Source organism: Myxine glutinosa, chromosome 11 (assembly GCF_964187855.1).
Source record: "Myxine glutinosa chromosome 11, kmMyxGlut1.1, whole genome shotgun sequence".
NCBI lineage: Eukaryota > Metazoa > Chordata > Myxini > Myxiniformes > Myxinidae > Myxine > Myxine glutinosa.
The window spans coordinates 131,102,429-131,122,975 of NC_136271.1; the positions used below are offsets into that span (position 1 = coordinate 131,102,429).

Here is a 20,547-nt window from a genome sequence, read left to right on the forward strand (position 1 = left end):
GGACGACGGGGGGTGGACCCAGTAACACCATTGATGAATGGGGTAGGTAGCCGGTCGGTCTGGAGTACAGAGGCAATGGGGGTGGCAGCCGGAGACCATGGGATGCCGGCCCGGCTGCGGTTAACATGGTTCCGACAGCTGGAGTGCGGCATCCGGGTTCTTACATCATACCCCTTGCATTGTATGATGGAAAAAGCGACCTGGGGTGTTCTTGCACAATTTTACTGTGTAGCCTGTGGTAACAGATGGTCGAAAGACGAGAGTGGAATTAACTTTGTGGCTGCCTTGCACAGCGCAGCATTATAGGTGCTCAATGGCTATGCTAGATGAGGCCATCTCGGTGCAGACTTAAATTACGACCCTAAAAACTCGATTCGGTGTGGAGCAGCAGCACGACCTTATTAAAGCTCAGCTGACGATGAGGAAATGAAGACCTGGTGAGTTAATAGCTGAAATGACCCACAATATTTGGCATGCCAGGCACATTACATATTATGGGGTGGATGGCTCAATACAAGATAAATTGGCATTGGACCAGTTGATTCAGGCCATGGAGGACCAGGACCTGAGCGGGCAGCTGGCGCTGTGGCGCCCGACCCTTGTGGGTGAGGCGGCTGAATGCCGCAGCGCAATGGGAAGCAGCTCATCACCCACTCCGGGGATCTGAGTGCCTGCCAGTGACTATACCAGGTGGGACCCATTGGGCCCGTTGAGACATTCCATGGGGGTTGTGGGCCGTCATATAGCATAGGGTACGTATGCTGTACTGCCAGCATCAGAGGAGTGTGGGGATGCAGCAGGGATAACCTGGAAAAGGAACCAGTGGGTACAGGTTAGGACCATCACCTCGGCTAGTCAGAGGGGACTACCAGGAATATTCGAGGTCAACGCACTATTCAGGATGATGTTACAATTGTGGCCGCTTGGGCCACGAGGAGAGGGAATGTCGGGCCCCAAGCTCCTCCCCAACCAGCAAGTCTACCAAACAATAGCTCGAGGCAGGCTTGCTCCACAGTGCCCCCTCGCTAGAGGCAGGGAAACTGGGAAGTCCTGGGCACATGGGGTTGTGCTCGCCAAAATTTGATAGATTCAATGTTCGTGGAGGAGGGCCGAGGACCCCCCTCTGCTGGGTGGAGCCACAGTGCAGGTAAGTTGGGTAGAATCGACAGGTAATAATGGTGTGGACTGACTGGTGTGTGAGGCGAGTGAATGTTGTGAAGCCCTCATGGAAGCGGAAACCCTCATGGAAGCCTCACCTTGCTCATGGCTGGATTAACCTTTTGTGGGTCTGACACCAAACAAATTTGTTGGCCACCATTTGGGTAGTCATTGCAAAAGACAGGAAACCGACACTGAAGTAGTCCATAAATACAGGACACAGCTGTATATAAGTTTTATTTACAATATTTACAAGTTTAAGTTGCAGATGGAGGTTGCTGCCACTAGGGTACCAGCAATGGTAGCCCAAGCACAGAAGGACATATACACAAGTGTACATAAAACAAGTGAATCCACTTGGATTCCGCCCAGGTTGGCCTTGGTTGGCCAGGTTGGCCAGGACCCAAATGACCCAGAGGACCCAAATGACCCAGAGGACCCAAATGACCCAGAGGACCCAAATGACCCAGAGGACCCAAATGACCCAGACATCTCTGATGACTTCTGATGGTCATTTGGGTCCTCTGGGTCATTTGGGTCCTCTGGGTCATTTGGGTCCTCTGGGTCATTTGGGTCCTCTGGGTCATTTGGGTCCTCTGGGTCATTTGGGTCCTCTGGGTCATTTGGGTCCTCTGGGTCATTTGGGTCCTCTGGGTCATTTGGGTCATTTGGGTCATTTGGGTCCTCTGGGTCATTTGGGTCCTCTGGGTCATTTGGGTCCTCTGGGTCATTTGGGTCCTCTGGGTCATTTGGGTCCTCTGGGTCATTTGGGTCCTCTGGGTCATTTGGGTCCTCTGGGTCATTTGGGTCATTTGGGTCATTTGGGTCCTCTGGGTCATTTGGGTCCTCTGGGTCATTTGGGTCCTCTGGGTCATTTGGGTCCTCTGGGTCATTTGGGTCCTCTGGGTCATTTGGGTCATTTGGGTCCTCTGGGTCATTTGGGTCATTTGGGTCCTCTGGGTCCTCTGGGTCCTCTGGGTCCTCTGGGTCATTTGGGTCCTCTGGGTCCTCTGGGTCCTCTGGGTCATTTGGGTCCTCTGGGTCATTTGGGTCCTCTGGGTCCTCTGGGTCATTTGGGTCCTCTGGGTCATTTGGGTCCTCTGGGTCATTTGGGTCCTCTGGGTCATTTGGGTCCTCTGGGTCATTTGGGTCCTCTGGGTCATTTGGGTCCTCTGGGTCATTTGGGTCCTCTGGGTCATTTGGGTCCTCTGGGTCATTTGGGTCCTCTGGGTCATTTGGGTCCTCTGGGTCATTTGGGTCATTTGGGTCCTCTGGGTCATTTGGGTCCTCTGGGTCATTTGGGTCCTCTGGGTCATTTGGGTCCTCTGGGTCATTTGGGTCCTCTGGGTCATTTGGGTCCTCTGGGTCATTTGGGTCATTTGGGTCCTCTGGGTCATTTGGGTCCTCTGGGTCATTTGGGTCCTCTGGGTCATTTGGGTCCTCTGGGTCATTTGGGTCCTCTGGGTCATTTGGGTCATTTGGGTCCTCTGGGTCATTTGGGTCCTCTGGGTCATTTGGGTCCTCTGGGTCATTTGGGTCCTCTGGGTCATTTGGGTCCTCTGGGTCATTTGGGTCCTCTGGGTCATTTGGGTCCTCTGGGTCATTTGGGTCCTCTGGGTCATTTGGGTCCTCTGGGTCATTTGGGTCCTCTGGGTCATTTGGGTCCTCTGGGTCATTTGGGTCCTCTGGGTCATTTGGGTCATTTGGGTCCTCTGGGTCATTTGGGTCCTCTGGGTCATTTGGGTCCTCTGGGTCATTTGGGTCCTCTGGGTCATTTGGGTCCTCTGGGTCATTTGGGTCCTCTGGGTCATTTGGGTCCTCTGCGTCATTTGGGTCCTCTGGGTCATTTGGGTCCTCTGGGTCATTTGGGTCCTATATTCCTATCCTATAACATATATATCCTATAACCTATCCTATATATATCCTATATCATATAACATATATCCTATATATCCTATAACATAACATATAACAAATATATCCTATATTATGTACTAGCGAGCGGCCGCGTACCAGCCAAAGGGGTAGCCCATGGTTAGCCTAAATATAGATTTGATGACGTCATGTTTACACATCTGAGCGACAGAAACTGTCTACACATCTGAGCGACAGAAACGTCTACACTGTTGGAGCTTCACTTTTGGAGAGACAGAAATTCCCAGGCAAACGCTATAACGCACCAGGTTTACAACCTGTGCGTTAATAAACAACATATGAAAGAATAGAAATAAAACAGTGGATAAACCAGCCTGCCATTTACTGACCCCACACTAAGTTCTATACATATTCTAGCATTAAATTCTATAACATTCTTTATTGAAACGTATCACGATGTGTACACTTTAAAAATATATTGGGCACTATGGGCTCCTTCTGATTGTGGGCCTGGCGCCATTGTAAACCCAGCACTGTAGCTGCTGGAGGAAAGGCTCTCCAGTAGGTAGCAAGGGTTAGACCAGGGGTTCCCAAACCCAGGGTCGTGACCCAAACTTGAACCCACCCCCTCAAAATCCCGGTTTTTGAGCGTAGGATTTCACATCGAAAGCATTTTCTCCAATTGTTTTCGTAGGTATTTGTACCAAGTAATTGCCGGTAAAATTTGGGTCGAGAGACGAATGTGATTTCAAATTTTGGGTCGTGGACAAAAAAGTTTGGGAACCACTGGGTTAGATGTTTCAGACCTTGGAGGCTGCTTTGGTGTTGGTGCTAACTGAAGTAAGTTGTAATTGTGCTCTTTTCTAACCTCTTTTCTAAAAAGGTTATCCATTCTCATCCGCACACAGTCCGTTGATCTTTTGGTGTATCATGCATTTTGCAATGTGGTTGATGCAGTTGCATGTCTGGCCAGCCCAACATATGATGCATTTCGACACGGAGATCACCAAAGCCTTTGAGAAAATGCAAAACCTCGATGCAATCCTGGCAAAGAAGCTAGAAAGGGAGGAGATGGTGAAGAGAGAGTCCAAGAAACAATGGAAGGTGATGAAAGACAAACAGGTTGTTGTTTCTCTTTATGGAAATTATTTTGTTTGTATATTATAGCTTTGATGGTAAAATGATTCATCACCAGGACCAACAGAGGTTAAACTCCCCAGGTCTTTAAAACAGCTGTTCACCACCATCTCTTATCCTCCCCCATCCAAAACCGTGATCTTTTCTACCCCTGCTAATTTCGGTCCCCTTGTGTTTTATACCTCTCCCTCACCCTCCCACGCCTCCTGCCCCCAAGCCCTCTCCCTCCCACACTTCTCCCTGCTCTCAAATGTTGTGGTTGTGTGCTTCCCCTTCTCTCCCCATCTTGTCTTCCGCTCCCTCTTTTTGTATATTTTGTTTGTCTGGTTTGTTTTGTTTGTTTGTTTGTGAAATAAATGTTAGCTCTTTCACGAGCCTCGATTCAGTATACAAAAAAAAAAAAAAACTCCTTGCTGAGGCTTGACGTCATGTATTACCCTTCCTTTTGGAATATTCTATTCCCAGTGCCCTTGGTAATGCTTTCCAATATCTAAAACCAAAACAATCATGCCACGGGATTAATGCTGCTTTTGCAGAACAATTTCCTTTGAAATAGCTGTGATAATAACTTCCTTTATTTTGTCTTTTTTGTTTCTAACTTGGGAAACTTTTTTCTTTGTACTGTTCTGATGTAGGTTCAAAGAAATATATCTGCAAGTGAAATGGAAGAAGATTTCCTTGATATTTCATTTCTCATTGAATGCCAGCAAGGTATATTGCACCCAATTAGCGATATAGATCATTCTTTCTCAAACATGGTGATTGTATGCAACTACCTTGAAGAAACTAAACTATTTCACTTCCCTGTTTTCCATCAGGAATTATTGGAGATGAGTCTTTGATAAAACCAGTGTTTTGCACCCAAGTGCCTGTTTGCGACACACGCTCTTTTGGCAGTAAAGATCAAGATGAACCTGGTGAGGACAATAATGGTTTATTTAACTTTTTGTTCGGCCAAATGTTGGTACAGAGACCAATGGCCTATAGAACAAAGTCCATAGATATCGACATTGTTACTTGCTGTTGTTCAAGCCAGTTTATAACTTTATGCAAACAACAAACACAACAACAGGCATTTTAAGGCCATTTTCCCTACTCGAGCGGGGGTTCGCCTTGCGGTCCCCATGACAATCTTCTCCATTTTGCCCTATTTTCTGCATCTCTCCTTGTTAACCCGCTTGCCCGCATTTCTTCTTCGACCACCTTTAGCCAAGTCTTTCTCGGTCTTCCACGTCCTCTACTTCCTTCTACATCCATGTCCATCACTCTTCTCAACCAGTCACTTTCATCCTTCCTCAACACATGACCAAACCATCTCAACCTGTTCCTCTTCACAGCATCCATCACAGGCTCTATTCCCATCATCTTTCGCAATTCATCATTTGTCTTTCTCTCTCTCAACGATACTCCGCACATCCACCGAACCATTCGCATTTCCACCCTTTCCAACCTTCGTTGCTGCTCTACGTTCATTACCCATGTCTCGCCAGTTACCCAGTTACCCAGTTACCCAGTTACCCAGTTTCGTTCATTACCCAGTTATAATCCCAGTTTATAACTTTATGCACAGGAGCTAAAACATTATTGTCAACAAAGTCAGTACTTTGTTGCCAGAAATGCCATTTTCAGGAAGAAAGTAATTGCCACGGTAAGACGAAAGTGCAGATGCCTATGTTAAACGAGATTGGCCCATTTCTTCTACATGCTCCATTTGTTCTCATTTCTGAAGACCAAGGCGCAGGCTTATTACCTCTGCCACCGAAGGTGGATGGAGGTTATGTTTTCACTCCTGTCTGTCTGTTTGTTTGTTTGTGAACAAGATATCTCAAAAAGTTGTGGACAGATTCGGACGAAATTTAGCAGAGGTAGTGTATGTGACAAGGACGAAATGATTAGATTTTGGTGAAGATCCAGATCCGGCTCGTATAATTTTTTAAGTGATTCTTCACCATTGTGAGATAGGGCCAAAAACGATACATAGCAGGATATCCCAAAAAGTTATGGACGGATTTGGACGAAACTTGGTGGAGAGGTTGTGTGTGTGACAAGGACACATCGATTCGATTTTGGTGAATATCTGAATATGGATTCGGATACAAGAATTATTTAATTTTCAAGTGATTCTTCACCATTGTTAGATAGGGCCAAAAACGATACTTAGCAGGATATCCCAAAAAGTTATGAACGGATTTGGATGAAACTTTAAAAACTGTACATACAGCTAGCTGTACAATGGTACATTGTACATAATTATTTATTAGTTTACAAACAAACAACAACAATAACAATAATAAATAATTTGAGTAATTGAAAATAGATAATTATCTATGAATTGATGTATGATGCTACAAATTCTGTATCTTATTATTCATTAAAATGTGTCAACATTTTGAGCAACCTCTACATATTGTCCAATCAAGCTCAAATTTTCACCACAAACTACGTTCTTCCATAGGAATAGGGGCAGGCTTGTGGAGAAATGAAAATCCAATCTTCGAATTTTTGGATCACCCGAGGCCACAGCCGTTGATTATAGTAAGGGAAACATATGAAAACCTGTTAACTAAATTGTTACCAAAAAATTTCTTCACCAATATGTTTGTAAAGGTGTGTTATAACATGTGTTAAAATGTTGAAGGTCAACTCCCGTGGGAAACCCAGAAAAAAAGCTGTTGAATTCGGGTACCGAAAAATTATTTTCGAGAATTTTTATTTTTTAAAATCGGCCCTTAAGTAACTTATGAGGGGTCAAATAAGGGTTTTTCATGATTCTGAGTTGATTGTTAACATTTATATTTCACCACAGACACTCCTTTGTGGAAAAATAATTTCTAAATATATCTCATTTACTACTTTGCAGGACATGGAGTCTAGCAATATGGATGAAGACGTTACTCCACCTGTGCTCAATTGCTTCATCTGTGCACGCTCGGATACACCAGCTGAAAGGCTCATACAGGCAACTCCAAAGGGATACTCAACTTTATTGAAACAAGCAGAAACTGTCGAAAATGTTACTGTTGTGGAACGTATGAAGGAGACTCAAAAGGAAGGAAAACTGAGGTACCACCAGAAGTGTAAAAATGATCTGTACAACAACTTTGTTGCAACCACCAAGAAGTCAGCTCAAGCATCAAAGGCAGAGAAAGAGTCATCAAAGTTGAAGAGAAGACGCACTACTTGTGAGTTCAGTTCATCAACTGGCTGCAGTTCTAGAAGATCACAGTCAGTTGACCTCCTGTATAAGGATGTATGCATTCTTTGCAACCAACCAGCCCAGCTCTACAAAAATAATCCAGCACAAGCTAGAAAGAAATACAGAGTGCCAGATAATTTGACTGCAGATACACTGAAGGCAAGCTTGCTGAAGGCAGCACGGAGTCGCGGGGATGACTGGGGCACTGAAGTCACTGGACGCCTGGAAGGGATCAACGACTTGGTAGCAGAAGAAACACTGTACCATTTGCGATGCAAACTTATGTTTGTGAGAGGTGACAGTTTGTCCAAGACTGATGAGGAAGGAAAAAGGAAGAGAGGACAGAGGAGTATTGATGAGGAGCGAGAGGCAGTTTTTATTGAATTCTGCGAATGGTTAGACTCAGAATTAGAGCATGGGGTAATGAACATGGACCAAGTCCATGAAAAGCTGCAGGAGTTTGATCAGTCACCAGAGAAGAGCCTTTCTTATTCAAAGCATTGGCTAAAGATAAAACTTCTAGAGAAATACGAAGACACCTTGTATTTCACAACACAGGAAAGAAGGGCAGATGTACTCTGTCTCAAAGATGGCACCGACAATATTCTGCGAGAGCATCATGCTAATCTTGACCATGGAGATGAGAAGACTCAGATCATAAAGACGGCACTCAAGTTCATATCCAATGATATTGCCTTGATTGATTTAGGTCCAAAGTCATACCCCACCACACACAGTATGACTGACATCGATAGTCAGCTGACACTTGTTCCTGCAAGCCTTCAGATGTTCTTGAGAACGATTGTCAAGACAGACGAAAGAGTTGCCGTTTGGGGGCAGAATTTTATTAAGGCCTGTCGACCTCGGTCTGGAGTATTGCCACACCAAATGGGGCTTGCCATACAACTTGATCATAGATTTGGGTCAAAATGGATGCTCAACAAGTTCCACCGGCTGGGATACACTGAGTCTTACACGGAGACACAAAACTACAAATACTGCTTCCTTAATAGTAGGAGTGGAGATGATGTTCCAGATACTTCTGGCACTCTTGACACCATTGTGGAGGAAACCGATGAACAGATCAATGATGAGGTTGCGGTTGATGCTGCGCTTGAGGATCAATCAGTGATGACAGCCAAAGTGCCAGCCAGTGAAAGTGAATTGTCAAGTAATGATCAGGTGGTCTTTATGGAGGTTGGGGAAACAAACAATGCAGTCACTCAGTTTGTTGGAGACAATATAGATTTAAACATTGTCTCTATTCACGGAAACACTCCCTTTCACTCAATGGGTTGGATCGAAGTCACCTCTCCGGCACCACCTTTGCCAGATCCACAGACAACAGCAGCTTTCCCCCGGGTTCACGAGCTGTAATTGTCATGGAGATTGCAGCAACCGGCGATGCAGCTGCAAGAAGAATGGGGTCACGTGCATCTCGGCCTGTGGAGTCTGTAATGGCATTACATGCAGAAACTGCAGTCATGATGTTGTTGAGTCTGAAGAAGACATAGACAATGACTGTTGAAACTTCTGACATTGTGAATGAGAAATAACTCTTGAGTATTATATATGTATGTGAAATAAAAGCTACTTTGTGTGTAAATGTAAAAGTGAAAATATAAATGTTAACAATCAACTCAGAATCATGAAAAACCCTTATTTGACCCCTCATAAGTTACTTAAGGGCCGATTTTAAAACATAAAAATTTCTCGAAAATAATTTTTCGGTACCCGAATTCAACAGCTTTTTTTCTGGGTTTCCCACGGGAGTTGAACTTCAACATTTTAACACATGTTCTTACACACCTTTACAAACATATTGGTGAAGAAATTTTTTGGTAACAATTTAGTTAACAGATTTGTGAAATATCTCATAAAATGCCCTTACTATTACTATTAAGACACTGGAAATGTTGCAGTATAAGAGTTTAATATAGGAGATAAAAATGGAGTCAAAGCTAAAGCCCTCTTTAAAAAAACTACAAACAAGTACACATACATTCAATGTACACCGCCCCCATGCCTAATAAATAAATATCCTCCAGCACGGCATTGGCTTAGCCTGGTGTTGGCTTAGCGGTTAGGGTGCCGGCTTGGGATCCTAGGATCCTGGGTTCGAATCCCGGTCGATCGCTAAATTAACACCAGGGGGGTTGACTCAGCCTGTCATCCTTCCGAGGTCAGCAAATTGAGTACCAGCTTGCTGGGATGAATGATCCCGGTGTGTACCCTGGTTTAGAATTGGTACACCGTATCCCTGCGCATCGTAAGAGGCGACTAAGGGTTGGTGCCAGGAAGGGCATCCGGCCATAAAAACATTGCCTCAAACAGCGAACCATGATTGTCATGGGGCCCTCAAGGCTAACCCCTGCTCTAGCAGGGAAAATGGCCTTAAAACGATCATTCATTCATTCATATTCACGGCATTGCTGGGTCACCTTCGGCAGCTCATAGAGACTGTATTGGGAGGAAGAAGTGTACAATAATTGATTGATTAATTGCATAATTAAAATCAATAAATAATTATCATAAAATATTTTCTTAATCAATTGGCTAATAGCATCCCTAAACTACCAGTGCTTCATCCAAAGGTGTAACTTTTTGAAAATTAATAAAATAAGTCATTAATTGAAAAAAATAAAGAATTCATTGATTAATCAATAAATCAAAAATATCATTTATAGCCACATCGCTTACTAGGTATCTGCCGTGTCCAAATTTTAGCTTCCTAGCTCAAAAAGTGCCTGAGATATTGCCCAGATGAGAAAGAAAATATATAAATGATTGATAATGAAAATAAATAAATAATTAATCAATTGGCCAATAGAATACCTAAACCACCACCGTTTCATCCGAATATTTAACTTAAAAAAAATTCATAATCTTGAGATACCCTGCTATAAATCGTTTTTGGCCCTATCTTCCAATGGTGAAGAATCACTTAAAAATTAAATAATTCTCATATCCGAATTAATATTCAGATCTTCACCAAAATCGAATCTATTTGTCCTTGTCAGATACCCAACCTGTCCACCAAGTTTCGTCCAAATCCGTCCACAACTTTTTGAGATATCCTGCTATGTATCGTTTTTGTCCCTATCTCCCAATGGTGAAGGATCACTTTAAAATTCTAGTAGCCGGATCTGAATCCGGATCTTTACCAAAATCGAATCATTTCGTCCTTGTCACATGCGCTACATCTCTGCCAAATTTCGTCCGAATCCGTCCACAACTTTTTGAGATATTTTGTTCACAAACAAACGGACAAACAGACAAACAAACAGACAGGTTTGAAAACATAACCTCTATCCTAATGCGTGTGGAGTTGGGAGTGGGTAGAAGAGGATGCAAGTGGTGGACAAGATGGATACAGAGGCAAACTCTCAGGAAGAAAAGACTAGAAATTTGTAGGAGGTTGAATTGGGATGGAAGAGGGGAATGTAGGAGGTTGAAATGGGATGGAAGAGGGATATAGGGATGTGGTTAGGGTGTGCTGGAACAGGGGTAGAAAACATATCATGGTTTTGGATGGGGGATGATCGGAGATGGTGGCATACAGCTGTCTTGAAGAGTTGGAGGTGTTACGGATTCGTCACTTCCATCTTTGTGGTTTTCATCTACTTGAAGCATTTTTAGTTTTATGTACTATTATTGTTACAGTTTCAGTGTGAAATGGAGATAACTGTCTTCAAGGGTAAAAATAGTGTTTCAGAAGAAAAACGAAATGGGTGAGGGAGAAACCGGAAGAAGAAGAAGAGGCGGAGTGGATTGAGTTGGGGAAGAAAGGCCTATCTGCTTCGTGGTGTCGAGCAGACCTTGTGGACATTGGTTGCGAGCGAATATTGGTTTCCCCGGGAAAGGGATTCCCGTGACAGAGTCGTTATTGCTGTTGCAAATAAACCAGCGTGACGGGTTTTGGTTCCGAAAGTGAATCATCGCTGGAGAGCAGGTACGCCTCCATTAACGGCCAGTCCGCCATTTCACCTCGCACCAGTCCTTCGCCCTGTTCCACGTGTGTGTCTTCGGTTTTCCCGTAGCGACCTCAGCTTGGGAATCGCTGATCGTTCATGTCAGCTTCATTGTCTGGTGAACAACGGAAGGTGTGAATTCCCAATCACCTTTTGGGTGAACTATTACCGGACTGACGTTGGCCCGACCTCTCACCGACCAAGCAGCTCTTCTGCAGCGTCGACTGTCAGCCGTCCTGGGTTCAGGTCTCAGTACGACCTTTTCTTGTGATCACCGGAGCGGGGATCGACTTTGGCCTGGTGTTGTGACACAGTGACTTTGGGGAATGTTACAGTTCGCTCACGTTGGAGTACTGTGAGTTATTGATTCAGGAATACATTGGTGGTACCATCATAGGAATTGTATGGTGTTTGCTGTGCAAGTGAGAGTTTCCTTGTACTTGCATTAATTGTTATTCTTGTGTGAGTTTGAATACAATACTTGGTTTTTGTATCAATTGATTGGTGTGGTTCTACCATTGGTCATTGGCACACATCATAGCACATCTTTCTGCCGTGACTCCTTTCGGGGCTCGGAGGTACACCGTGGCCGGGGTTTGGGGAGGAGCACGTAACAGAGGGAAGAATGAGATTGAAGAGAATGTAGAATTCAGTTCTCACAGGTGGGATAAAGAGGTACAAATGTCTGATGCACTTCTAATGCAAAACCAAAATCTGATGCACTTTCTCATAATATTGTGTTGAATTCTCTCTGGGTCAGTTTTGGTCTGCCTGGGAGTTAGCCAACATCACTGTATTACACAAACATAGTGCAAAAACAGACTATCTTAACTGCAGGCCTATTAGCTTGCTGCCAATTAATTATAAACAACATCATGGAATCTATAATAATTGCAGTTCACATGAAATCCGACCTTTTCTCCAATGGCCTGACCCCAGATCATCAGTTCCGTTTTAAACTCTGTCATTCTAACTTGGACATGATGCTTCTACTCTCTCAACCATGTATGGAAGCTCTCAATGTCAGACATGAGATCAAGGACCTCTTTCTCGTCATATCTTGAGCTATTGATACAGTCTGGCTTCCCGCCTTGCTCACCAAACTCTCTGCTTATGTCATCCAAAGCCACCTCCTCTCATCGATCGCTGACTTCCTCCACTCTCGTATTCAGCACTTTCTCTTAACAGGGACCCCTCATCTCTTCCTGTCAAGGCTGGAAGGCACCAAGGCAGTGTCTCAGGCCCAGTTGTGTTCCTCATCTTCATCAATGATCTTTCTGTTTTCCTGGGAAATCCTACCTAGATGGTTGCTGATTATTCCACCCTGTGCCATATTCTTTCTCATTCTTCAGACAGACAGCTGGCTTCCTCTTCCCTCTCTGCAGACCTCAATATAATCAGGAGCTGGTTCAACACTTGAAATATGTCTTTCAACCCAGCCGACAAATCCCACATGTTCACCCTGTCTGTCTGAAAGGACTGTTTGGCAAACTCTCCCATTTACTTCCTAACCAAACCACTTGAAGATGTTAAGTCATATTTCTTGAGCAGACCATATTTCCCAAATGGTCTCCAAAGCCAGCCTCTCACCGGGCAGCCTGCATCGTGCAAAGTCTTTCCTTGGCCAATCTGAACTTTTGACAACCTACAAGGCCTTCACTCATAGTTTGATGGAGTAATGCTCCCCCCCCCCCCCCCACCCTTTGGGCTGGTACCCTTGTCTCACCTCACACCTTGCCATTGTTAATGCCATGGAAAGTAAGGCCTTCAAAATCATTGGGATCTCCTGCAATGAGGCTGAGCGTCTAGAATTGTTACTTTCACATATCAGGCAGAACGACGGCCTCTCTGTATTATACTGCCTCCTTTTTGGTCTTGCACCCTCTGCTCTCTCTTGGCTCTGTCCCTTCTAGTTTTCTGCAGGTTGCATATGGTCTGTCAGTAACCCTCTTCTTGTTAAACTCCCCAAATACAGGCTCACTGCTCACTTCCACTCCTTTGTTCCCTCTTTTCTCTCACCTGTACAGCCAACTTCCCCAGTCTGTTCAGTTCCATTCTTTCTTTCTAGTGCTTCAAGACAGCTATTCATCACTACAACAGGTCATCCCATATCCATACCCATGATCTATTCGACCCAAAATGACCCCATTCATAAAGACTCCCATTTTCCAGGTCATTATAATTTTCCCCATCTCCCTCACCTCTTTTTCGTTTTTTTAGTTGTCGGTTGGGTTGTTCCTTTTCTGTTTCATCCCTGCTTTCCCCCTTCCTCTTCTTGCTGTGTTTCATTCAACTTGTGTGCAGCTTGTTCACCCCAATGTATCCTTTCCCCCCTCTTCTTGAATTCACTCTCACTTCTACTCTGTTGTTGGCGTTTCCACCTTTCCATTTTGTTCCCTTTGATTCTGCTCTAGCTCTTCCACGAGCCTCGACCATGTACCGGTATATAAAACAAGACAGATAGTCTATCAACGGCGTAGCCGGGCTTTACTTGCCGGGCAGACACCTGCTGGGACCCCTAAATGTTCCACAGAAGGTTATTATATTTCCTTTTCGTAAAATATGCAACTGTAATGGTTACTAAATTCTGTCCCCCTGTGATGTGACCAGATCCTCAGCTCTGATTGGTGGACGTTTGTGAGGGACATACACACATACATACAAATACATGCATACACCTGACGGGCAGACAAACGATGTGCCAGATGGGCTACGCTGTAAAAACAACATTGTGGACATCAGTAATGAAGTCCTATTTTGTGAAAACCTACCTGCCATCTGATGTATTTCATTAAAACAACCTGTAGAATCAACTTCATGTTCACCCACGACTGAAGAAAGAGAGACTTCATGGATTGGTGACAAGTATCATGGAAAAATACAAAGAGAAGAGCTGCGCATGAAGAAGCGACTGCTCGGCAAGACCAACTTCATCACTAAGAATATTGAGGTTTGTTTAAACTAGGGCATGCCCGTACTATATATATATCTAAAATTATATCCCCCCCCTCTATTTACATGAAATGGTTTGGTCCATTCGCAAAGCCAAAGCGAACGGCTTGCGAGTACGGTAGAACCCCCCCCTCTATTTACATGAAATGGTTTGGTCCATTCGCAAAGCCAAAGCGAACGGCGAAAGGCTAAATCGCCATAGCTCGGTAGCTCGCTGCTCTCTGATTGGTCGAATCGTTTTTTGGACATAGCTCGCTAACTACTTGTCCGATTAATATGAAACCTTGAAAAGGCACATCCTCAGGTCCCCAGCAATATACCTGGCAAGTTTCAAGTAAATCGGACCCGTGGTTGTCGAGAAACAGCGGTCACGTACACACACACAGAGATTACTGGAATTATAGATAGATAACGCTAATGTTGGAAATGTATAGGGTCAGCAATCCAGGGCAATTTAAAACTTGCACAGATCATTTACTTCTCAATTTAATAGCTAGACCAATCCACCCTGGAGAAAGTACTCTTGAAATTGAGAATCTTGAAATTGAGAATCAAGTTATCTTTCCGGTATTGGATGCAGTACAATTCTACGGAGATATAGGAGGCTGTAGTTCTGATAACCTCATGTCTAGTAGGCAGGGCCTATGCAACTGTTTAGCCAGAAGAGCTTTTTTATCGTGTAAATTGTTCCTGGCTACCCCCAGAATTGTTTTGTGTACTCCAGAAAGGTTAATGTGAGGCACACATTTCCTGGCAGTCAGGGTACATGCAGCAATAGCTGGTGTGGCACTTGCTTACTGGTACCCACGACTACAGTGATGGGGTCTGATCGTGTGTGTGCGTGTGCGTGTGTGTATGTGTGTTTGAGTGTGTGTATATATATACTGCATAAATATACTATACTAGCTTGGCTCGGGTCGCCCCACTGAGGAACGGGCTTATTTTAGCTGAGGATAATGACTGTACCTGAGTTGCTGTGTTGTCATGATTTACACCAATCATGATACAAACAATTACTTTGCACAAATGTATTTATTGTGTTTGTGATATTACATTTTTATAAGCAATTTAGGTTGAAGATTCAGGTTGAATGTTTTTTTCTTCTTCAAGAAAGAACCCCTCAGCACATACCGAGGGGAGGGGTAGGTGCAGACTGGAAGTTTGGGACGATTACACCTCACCTCCACATAATTCAAAACACCTCACCACCAAGTAATTCAAAACACCTCACCACCACGTAATTCAAAACACATCACCACCAAGTAATTCAAAACACCTCACCATCACGTAATTCAAAACACCTCACCACCAAGTAATTCAAAACACCTCACCACCAAGTAATTCAAAACACCTCACCATCACGTAATTCAAAACACCTCACCACCAAGTAATTCAAAACACCTCACCACACATCATTTAAAACACCTCACCACACATAATTGAAAACACCTCATCACCAAGTAATTTAAAACACCTCACAGCCATAAAACTCGTAATAAAAACACCTCACCACCACGAAATTAAAAACACCTCACCACACATAATTGAAAACACCTCATCACCAAGTAATTTAAAACACCTCACAGCCATAAAACACGTAATAACTAGAACGGGCACTCGGTAGAGCGCATACCTTCGCCGCAGCTACTGTTCTGTACTTGGCATGGGAGTGTAGGGAACAGAACAACAAAAATACGATTTTGACCTTTTCGTGACCTTGACCTTGACCTTTGACCCGATTGCTCCCAAAATCTAATCAAATGTGTCCCGTATAATAACCAATCATCCCACCAAATTTCATGCAATTCGGTTGAATACTTTTTGAGTTATGCGAATAACATACACACACACACACACACAGACATACAAATAAATACACAGCGATCAAAACATAACCTTCCGCTTTTGCGAAGTCAAAAACACCTCACCACCACGAAATTAAAAACACCTCACCACCACGAAATTAAAAACACCTCACCACCACGAAACTAAAAACACCTCACCACCACAAAATTGAAAACACCTCACAGCCATAAAACACGTAATAAAACACCTCACAGCCACGAAATTAAAAACACCCCACAGCCACGAAACACGAAATTAAAAACCACGACACAGCCACGAAATTAAAAACACCTCACCACCACGTAATTCAAAACACCTCACCACCACGTAATTCAAAACACCTCATCACCAACTAATTCAAAACACCTCATCACCACATAATTAAAAACACCTCACCACCAAGTAATTCAAAACACCTTACCACCATGTAATTCAAAACACCTCATCACCAACTAATTCAAAACACCTCATCACCACATAATTAAAAACACCTCACCACCACGTAAATATAAATACCTCACCACCACGTGATTTAAAAACACCTCACCACCACGTCATTTAAAAACACCTCACCACCAAGTAATTCAAAATACCTCACCACCACGTCATTTAAAAACACCTCACCACTACATAATTCAAAATACCTCACCACCACGTGATTCAAAACCACCACAACGTTATTAAAAACACTTCACAACCAGGAAACAAAAGTTTGAGGGAGTCGTTAAGTGACAACACAGACACTGCCCAGATGTGTAGATATATAGATAAATGACTGCACCCGAGTTGCCGTTTTGTCATGGTTTAAACCAATCATAATTCAAACAATTATTTTGCACAAATGTATTTGTAATATACGTGATATCACATTTTATAAACAATTGAAGTTGAAAACTTAAGTTGTGAAAAAAGATTTTCCCCCAAAAAATTAAAAATAAATAAATAAATAAACTCGAAATTTTTTCAAAACAAATACCCTTAGGACATACCGACGGGAGAGATATGTGCATACCAGAAGTTTGGTACGATTTCACAAAAGTTTGAGAAAGTAGTTAAGTGACAACACAGGACAACACAAGACAGGACAGACGCTGCACAGATATATATACAGATATATACAGTGTCTTCCGAAAGTATTCACACCCCTTGACTTTTCTCACGTTTTGTTGTGTTTCAGCCTCAATAAAAAATGGATTTAATTGAGATTTTTTTTGGCACTGATCTGCACATAATACCCTGTAATGTCAAAGTGGAATTTTTTGTTTAGAAATTTTTACAAAATAATTAAAAAGGAAAAGCTGAAATTTCTTGAGGCAATAAGTATTCAACCCCTTTCCTACGTCACTTCAAATTGAGTTCAGGTGCATCCAATTTCCTTTGATCATACTTGAGATTTCTCCACAACTTGATTAAAGTCCACTTGTGGCCAATTCAATCGATTGGACACGATTTAGAAAGAAACACACCTTTCTATACAAGGTCCCGCAGTAGATAGTGCATGTCAGAGCAGAAACTCTACCATGAAGTCCAAGGAACGGTCCCTATAACTCTGAGATAGAATTGTGAGGAGGCATAGATCTGGGGAAGGGTATAAAACAATGTTAAGTGTTGAAAGTTCACAAGAGCATAGTGAGCTCCATCATTAGGAAATGGAAAGAAAATGGAACTACCCAGACTCTTTATAGATCTGACTGTCCAACCAAACTGAGCAACTAGGAAAGAATAACTAATGTCAGGGAGGTGACCAAGATCCCAATGACCACTGACAGAACTACAGAGTTTCTTGGCTGAGATAGTAAAACCTGCCGGGAGGACAACAGTCTCTGCAGCACTTCACACATCTAGCTTTATAAGAGAGTGGCCAGATGGAAGCCATGCCTGAGACACGCCACATAACAGCATGCCTGGAGTTTGCAAAAAGGCACATGAAAGACTGAGAGGATGAGGCAAAATATTCTGTGCTCTGATGAGACGAAAATTGAACTCTTTGGCCTGAATGCAAAGCGCTACATCTGGCGGAAACCAAGCACAGCTCATCACCCACCTGACACCATCCCCACCATGAAGCATGGTGGTGGCAGCATCATGCTATGGGGATGCTTTTCAGCGACTTGTAAGGATAGAGGGAACAATGAATGGAGTCAAATGCAGGCAAATCCTTGAGGAGAACCTGCTTCAGAGTGCAAAAGACCTTAGACTGTCGCGAAGATTTACGTCCAACAGGTCAATGATCCCAAGCATACAGCCAAAGCAACACTGGAATGGCTTCAGAACAAGAATGTGAAAGTCCTTGAGTGCTCCAGCCAAAGCCCAGACTTGAATCCCATGGAATATCTGAGGAAAGTCTTGAAGATTGCTGTTCACTGATGCTCCTGATCCTTGGGGGGAATGGGGGGGAAGGGAGGTAGAGGGGCGGAGAAGGGAGGCGGGAAGGGGGGCAATGCACGGAAAGAGCAGAGGGTGCAAGACCAGAGAGGAGGCGGTAGAAGACAGAGATACCACTGACCTGTCTGTGATGGGGAAGTGATATGCCAATGGACCTATCACTTTCTGTGATGTTAACCAATATGTTAACCAAACACTTCATTGGAGTGGACACAGGTACCAGAGGAAAGAGTTGCAAATGTAACACCGTTATTTAATAAATAATTTTTATCGTCATTACATCCATGTGAGAGTAATAAAAATACTCGAGAAAATAAGTATAATTTCCTTTATTCAGCCAACAATATTGATCTCCTATGTATTGAAACATATAACATGCTCGAGACATTCACATTTTGCTGAAATGGCAGTCATGTAAACACAGTGCCATTGATTGTTGCGATCTTTCCACATCGTTAGGCTGCAAGAAACCCCATCACGTTGACAGATGATGAGAAGAAAAGGCTTAATGAACTTCTGGAAGACATCGATGACATGGAAGGCAAAGCATCTGATAATAATGCAAAGGTCAGGAAGTGATGCAACATTGTCTTTCTACAAATTAGCACACGTGGATAAAAGTTTTTGTCTTAATTTTAACACATACCAACACATAAGGGATGCATAAGGTAGTTGCATCTGTAGTATCTTGTCTAGCTAAATTACCTGTCTCCTTGTATCAGTGGAATTGGAGATTCATTGTGTTTGCGTAGATTTGAAACCCTTTGTGATTTTTTCCCATCTAAATCCTCTCTGTCTTTCACTCTCTTCTCATCTCTCCCCCTATCTCTCCCCATCTCTCTCAATCTCTCTCTCCACACCTCTGCAGCGCATCCATGCACACTTTGAACCACTCCAACATTACACTGAACATCACACGCAACATTATAAAACCACCATTTCAAATCCAATCAATCAACATCAGCATCAAGTAGTGTGACCGGACCGCGAGTGCTAATCCAATCATTCGACATCAACATCAAGCGGTGTGGACTGCGAGTACAAACCCAATCAAGAACATCATAGCACAGCGGGAGTATGCAGCCCTGGCAAGCGGGTGGGCCTGGTCATGGGCTTCACAGCAGGAGCTGGGCTCTGCCAATGGGTGTCGCATGGGGACAGTAATGGACCAGTGAGGATGTGACACCCACGAAGCCCAAGCTGCACTCAAAGCAGCTCAGTCCCCAAACCACACCCCTCCCAAGGTCCATATAAGCTCATTAATTCAAGGGCTTGGAGCTTTTGCGTATCTGCAGAAATTGAAGAGCCGAGGCTGAACCTATGATGATGAACAGGCTGTTGCTGCAGTGCAGCAGAGTGCTGATGGACCGCGGAGTTTCTCTGGACGTGCCGGCCAAACACTCTGATTTACTCGATGTATCTCTGGCTTTCCCTACTTCTAATTTGTTCACTTTGAATGCACAACAATTTTCAACAGTTAACCCTCATCCTTTTTTAGGGCTGGGTTACTGACTCACATCTCACACTTTCATCTAAACCACTACAGGCATTCATTGCACCTCTCCCTACACAGCACACTACATCCTCTACCCTCCCCTCCCCTTTCTTACGTTAGGACCAACACAAACCTTCTGGCTTGCGTCAGGTGAGTGAGAGGCCGACCCTCTACCTCGACCTAATTTCTTCCTCTGTCTATCACTCTTACTTATCTCATTGTCTTAATTTTAAATGGTGTGAGGTGCCTGTGTGTTTAGAATTGTGGTAAGGTAACTGGCTAAGAGAGCTTATGTGCTAAGGGGTAAGATCTTTCTTGTGTGAGCTGTTGCAGTTATAAATACGTGCCTTTGCTAACTCTTTATACACTCATTTTCAAACTGCTCGACCATCTCTTTCCATTGGTTAGACAATTGTGTGTGAATACTGAATGGGAGTACTGCCTTGCCATTTTGTCATGGTGAGTCATTAGCCAGCATCTCACATATGGTGTCGCTCGGCCGTTTTGATTGACAGCAGTGCGGCGTTGAGAGC

General features: G+C 43.7%; 1 protein-coding gene across 1 annotated transcript in view; it reads left to right on the forward strand.

Annotated features, from left to right (window-relative positions):
• The window catches only part of FSIP1 (fibrous sheath interacting protein 1), a 94,897-nt gene that overhangs the window by 23,732 nt on the left and 50,618 nt on the right, over positions 1 to 20,547 (forward strand). Inside the window, exons 5-9 of the mRNA XM_078787132.1 lie at positions 4,007 to 4,137; positions 4,806 to 4,881; positions 4,989 to 5,087; positions 14,145 to 14,287; positions 18,979 to 19,086. Of these exons, the coding sequence (XP_078643258.1) occupies positions 4,007 to 4,137; positions 4,806 to 4,881; positions 4,989 to 5,087; positions 14,145 to 14,287; positions 18,979 to 19,086 (557 nt within the window). The remainder of the gene's footprint in view (positions 1 to 4,006; positions 4,138 to 4,805; positions 4,882 to 4,988; positions 5,088 to 14,144; positions 14,288 to 18,978; positions 19,087 to 20,547) is intronic.